A 5,856-nucleotide genomic window follows, 5' to 3' on the forward strand; every position below is an offset into this window, starting at 1 on the left:
CGTAAAACATCCCCCAGCCTCCCCTCTCCCCATCTCTCCCCCCCTCCTGACTGCAGAACAACCCCCCAAACAAACAATAATTCCAGCCCCTTCCTCTGCCCAGGGCTGGGAAATCAATCTCTGGCCGTGGGTTGTTTTTCTGGGGGATTTCAGAGCTCCGGGATTTAATCCCGGAGTGAATTTTACGTTTAAATCGCCGAGTGAATTTTCCGCCGCCTCCAAAGGGACCCATCGACCTCCCCTGGCCTGGAATTGCCCCCTCCCACCCTGCCCTTCCCCCAGCCCTGCCTCTCCCTGTCCCCACTTCCCAGGGCTCTGGGCAGGACAGTTTTGTCACCAGCCAAACTCCATTTACGGGGTTTTCCACAACAAAAAGGGTCCGGGCTGTAGGGATGGTGCCGCTGTGGGATGTGCTCCCAGTTGCCCCCTGGAAGGGGTGGGATCCCCCTGGAGTGACCCTTGGTCAGGCAGGGAGGCCCTGGGAAGGCAGGAGGTTGTTGTGAGGGGTGGGAGCAGTGCTGGGATGAAGGGGGTGCAGGGAGGATCCAACGGGGCCACAGTGCGGGGTTTGTTCCCTTTGAGGGTGGACAAATCCTTGGATCTTGCAGTGGGAAGGAGGGAAGGTGGAAAGCCAAGTCCTGTGGGTTTGGCAGCAATTCCTTGGTGAGTCATGGAATGGTTTGGGTGGGAAGGGACCTTAAAGATCATCTCATTCCACCCCTGCCATGGGCAGGGACACCTTCCACTATCCCAGGTTGCTCCAGCCTGGCCATGGACACTTCCAGGGATCCAGGGGCAGCCACAGCTTCTCTGGGAAATTTATTCCAGGGCCTCCCCACCCTCACAGCCAGGAATTCCTTCCCAATATCCCACCCAAATTTCCTCTTTTTCAGTGGGAAACCATTCCCTGTGTGCTGTCCCTCCCTCCCTTGTCCCCAGTCCCTCTCCAGCTCTCCTGGAGCCCCTTCAGGCCCTGCCAGGGGCTCTCAGCTCTCCCTGGAGCCTTCTCTTCTCCAGGGGAACCTCCCCAGCTCTCCCAGCCTGGCTCCAGAATCCTGGAATGGTTTGGGTTGGAAGGGACCTTAAAGCCCATCCAGTGCCACCCCTGCCCTGGGCAGGGACACCTTCCTCTCTCCCAGGTTGCTCCAACCTGCCCTTGGACACTCCCAGGGCTCCAGGGGCAGTTTGGTCCAAGCTTTCCCTTGTTCCAGTGGGAGGTGTCCCTGCCCATGGCAGGGGTTGGAACGAGATGATCTTTAAGGTCCTTCCCACCCAAACCATTCCAGGATTCCGTGAGGTTTCCCCTTCTCCCAAGCCAGGAGCAGATGTCCCCAGCAGGGGAACAAAACCCCTCGGAGATGGGAATTCTTCCACCTCCCAGACCCCAGATGGACCTTTCCAACCCCCGGTGAGATCATCCCACCACCTTTAGCCATGGATACATATTCCCTTGGGATTTCTCCCCTGGGTGACTGACACCCCTCCTGCCACGAAGGCCCCAATATCTGGGAACGGGAAGAATCACCAGAAACTCTTCCCCTTCCCTTTGGAGCAGCTTTGGTTTCCAATGACTGGGAAAGCTGGAAAAACTGGGAAAACATCTCCCTCCCAAGCACTCCCTTGGAAAAAAACATCCCTGCTGACATCCAGTGCCATCAGCACAGGGGGACAGAGGGAGCTTTTCATCGCCTTCATTTCGTGTTTCTGGATTATAAAATATTTAAAGCCCGGGAATAAAACGCTCCGGTGCAAAATTCCTGGCCCGTTTTCCCAGAGCCAGGCAGGGGAAGGGAGCTGCAGTGAAACCCAACCAGCCAGGGAGAGCTCTGGAAGGGAAACCAGTTCCAGGGGGATTTAAGTGCCCACAGCTTCCCAGCTGGAATATTTATGTTCTCCTGGAGTGGGACAGGTTTTCCTCCCTTTCTTATTTAATCTTGGCCCGTGGAATGAATCCGAGTTGTAGCCACTGCCGTGGATTTATGGGGTCAGGGATAATGCTGGAGGTGCCTGGGTTTAATTAAATCTGCTCCTTTCTGACACTTCCACGATGCAGGAGCATGGAAGGAGGAATTACCACCGGGATACCCCTGGGAGGGGGTCAGGAATCCCAGCCTGACTCTGCCTTTGCAGGGCCAGGAATGACAAACCCTCGCTCTGGGAGTGCTTTGGGCTCTCTCCTTCTGTCCTAATGCTCCTTTTTGGGCATCAGGAGGAATTTCCTCCTGGAAAGGGTGGTCAGGCCTTGGAAGGGGCTGCCCAGGGACTGGGGACAAGGGATGGAGGGACAGGACACAGGGAATGGCTTCCCAGTGCCAGAGGGCAGGGTTAGATGGGATATTGGGAAGGAATTCCTGGCTGGGAGGGTGGGGAGGCTCTGGCCCAGGTTGGGCAGAGAAGCTGTGGCTGCCCCTGCATCCCTGGAAGTGTCCAAGGCCAGGTTGGAGCAACCTGGGACAGTGGAAGGTGTCCTTGGGTGGGACTGAGTGGGATTTAAGGTCCCTTTTGACATGAACAATTCCATAATTCCGTGTTTCTGACAGCTCTGAGTCTCTCCTTTCTTGAACTTAGATACAAACAAGGTAACAAATATCATGGAATTACAGGATGGTTTGGGTGGGAAGGGACCTTAAAGCCCATCCCATCCCATCCCATCCCATCCCATCCCATCCCATCCCATCCCATCCCACCTTCCACCAGCCCAGGTTGCTCCCAGCCCCGTCCAGCCTGGCCTTGGACACTTCCAGGAATCCAGGGTCATTCAATAAATTTGGGAAGCAGGTGTCCAGCTTGTCAGCCCCATGTGATAAATCCCAGGATACCATGTCCAAGTCCACCTCTGACCTGCCCCGAGAAGGAAATCCTGGGAGATGGGGAGGAAAGATGGACAAAGTCACTTGGGATCCAAGGAACCCCCCATGCCACGAACTGCCCTGGGAGCACCAGGGCTCTGCCTTCCCATATCCACATTTGGGAAGCAAATCCAGGAGCCAGAGGTTCCCTGGAGGTGGGACAGAGGTTTGCTGGCCTTGAGTTGACCAAGTGCACCCAAACTGCTGGTGCCACACCCAGGTCAGGCCGTGGGGGATCCAGGGGGATCCAGGCTGTGCAGGGGAGAGGAGAAGGGAAGGGATGTGCTGGAATTGTCTGCCAGAGGTGCTAATGGAAGTGTTCATCCTCTATTTTCCCGTGAATTAAGAGGAAGGGGAGGTTTGGCAGCCCTGGCACTCAGCACTCGCTGCCTTTTCGCCTTGGAGAGCCACCAATCCTTGCTGGAATTGTGGGGATATGGTGCTGTCTCTCCAAAGGATAAATATTGTCAGTAAATGAAGGGATGAACTGGTGATAACTCCTCTTCCAGAGGCATCCTGGCTTTCCCATGGAGCATCCAGGAGCTGCCCAGAGTCAGAGGTCCTGTGGCTCCAGCCCTGCAGAGCCAGGGCAGGACACACCAGGAGTGCCAGGATTTCCGTGGGAAGGCAGGAACCACTTCCTCTAACAATCCTTTTGTTTCCCTTGGTTTTCTTTCCTGGTGGGATTTTAGGAGCATTTCTGGAGCTTGGACAAGACAGAAAACAAGATCCCACCGCAGCTGATCCTCCAGATCTGGGACAACGACAAGTTCTCCTTCGACGACTATTTGGGTGAGCTGGGGGAGGTTTTTGGCTCCATCCCTCCCGGGGCAGCAGGAAGGGAAAAATTCCTGGAAAATGGTGCCTGGAAAAGCCGGGGCTGTCCCTGGATCCCTGGAAGTGTCCAAGGCTGGGTTGGATGGGGCTTGGAGCAACCTGGGCTGGTGGAAGGTGTCCCTGCCCATGGCAGGGGGTGGAACTGGATGGGCTTTAAGGTCCCTTCCAACATAAACCATTCCAGGATTCTGGAGCCCCTCTGCTCTGGAGCCAGGCTGGGAGAGCTGGGGGGTTCCCCTGGAGAAGAGAAGTCTCCAGGGATTGCTGAGAGCCCCTGGCAGGGCCTAAAGGGGCTCCAGGAGAGCTGGAGAGGGACTGGGGACAAGGGATGGAGGGACAGGACACAGGGAATGGCTTCCCAGTGCCAGAGGGCAGGGATGGATGGGATATTGGGAAGGAATTCCTGGCTGTGAGGGTGGGGAGGCCCTGGAATGGATTTCCCAGAGAAGCTGTGGCTGCCCCTGGATCCCTGGAAGTGTCCAAGGCCAGGTTGGACGGGGCTTGGAGCAATCTGTTCTAGAGGAGGTTGTGGTTTGGAGCTGGGGGGGTCTGAGTGGCCCAAACTCCCTGAGATCAGGAAGGTGCCACAAGGAAAGAGCCCTCAGGGAAAAAGGCCACGTTTTCAAGGACCTTTACACTGAGCTGTCCCACCTGTGACATTCCTCCTTCCAGGCTCCATCCAGATGGATCTCAACAGGATGCCCAAACCTGCCAAGACGGCCGAGAAGTGCTCCCTGGAGCTGGTGGACGACACCCTGTCCTCCAGCCACTTCGTGTCCCTCTTTGAGCAGAAAACTGTCAAGGGCTGGTGGCCCTGTGGGGCTGAGCAGGACCACAAGAAGATCCTGGCGGTGAGGAGGCCCCTCCACATGTTCCCATGGGATTCACTCTGAAATCCCCATCCCTGGAAGTGTCCAAGGCCAGACTGGAAGGGGCTTGGAGCAGCCTGGGCTGGTGGGAGGTGTCGCTGCCCGTGGCAGGGGGTGGGACTCCACATCTGCATGGTCTGGGATGGGATGATCCTTCAGGTCCTTCCCACCCCAAACCATTCCAGGATTCCCTGGAAGCTTTGAGGAGGGAGGTGTCCGGGCTGAGCACCCGCAGGATGTCACGGTCAGGGCACCAAATGAAGTCTGGGGCTGTGACTTTTCCCCCTGTTGGTTGGGTTGGATGTTTGCCAGCTCCGTGCAGATTCCTCAGGAGGGATCGCTTGGTTTATGGGTTTTTTTTTTGGCTGTGGATTTTGGAATGTGCCACCAAACCTGACTCTGTGTCAGGCCTGTTCCTGTGACCTTGTGTCACGAGGAGCACCAGGGAAAGGCTCCAGCTGTCCCAGTGACACGTGGAAATGTGTCCTGTCCGAGGGTTTGGTGGTGCTTCCATCCAAGTAAAGGAGTCCAGGCTGTGAATGGAGTCATTCCACAAAAAAAAAAAAACAAAACCCTCCTGAGGTGGGTTCAGGGAAATCAGGAATCAGGGAATCAGGAAAGGCTGCACTCAGTGCCATGGCCTGGTTGGCAAGGTGGTGGTTGGTCACAGGCTGGACTCGATGATCCTGGAGGTCTTTTCCAACCTCAGTGGTTCTGTAGTTTCCCAAACTTGGGCGTCAGTGACATTTGGGATCTCCTGGAGGATCCCCAGTGTCCCATCAAAGGATCTCTGGACTCTCCCTGATTTCCTCGTGGATGGTTTCTGGGCTTTGCTCCAAGTGGATTTTCTTCCCCCAGTCCGTGTTTTCCACCCATTTCTCCCCCCTGCCCTCTTTTTTGGGGTTCTGAGTGTGTTTTGTTCGTGTCCCCCCCCAGGGCAAACTGGAGATGACCCTGGAGATCGTGGCGGAGCAGGAGCACGAGGAGCGCCCGGCTGGGATGGGGAGGGACGAGCCCAACATGAATCCCAGGCTGGAGGAGCCCAAGTGAGCCCATCCCGAGGGGAAAATCAACCCCCGGGGCACGGAGAGCTCGGGGAGCAACCGGGAATTCGGGGGGCTCAGTTGGAGGGGACTGGGCTGAACAGTGGGATTGTACCGGAGTGGGCTCTGTTCTCAACTGGAGTGGGAAGGGAGACAGGCCAGGGGAATGGGAGCCTGGTCTGGAGCACCAGGGAGGACCTGGTGGGACATCCCCAGAGGGATGGAGGAGCTGGGACAGTCCAGGAGGGATGGGAAGCT

The 5,856-nt window shown here is 56.6% G+C and overlaps 1 protein-coding gene across 1 annotated transcript; it reads left to right on the forward strand.

Annotated features, from left to right (window-relative positions):
- Nucleotides 1-3,541: 3,541 nt before the first annotated feature.
- On the forward strand, nucleotides 3,542-5,605 carry LOC113941030 (dysferlin-like; the record flags this gene model as incomplete). The annotated part of the gene is made up of 3 exons (XM_027632191.1): nucleotides 3,542-3,641; nucleotides 4,359-4,537; nucleotides 5,492-5,605. Coding segments are annotated over 3 exons (393 nt in total), but the record flags the coding sequence as incomplete, so codon positions are not given.
- Nucleotides 5,606-5,856: the final 251 nt, after the last annotated feature.

This window comes from Corapipo altera, unplaced genomic scaffold (assembly GCF_003945725.1).
Source record: "Corapipo altera isolate COAL_440 unplaced genomic scaffold, ASM394572v1 129619, whole genome shotgun sequence".
Lineage (NCBI taxonomy): Eukaryota > Metazoa > Chordata > Aves > Passeriformes > Pipridae > Corapipo > Corapipo altera.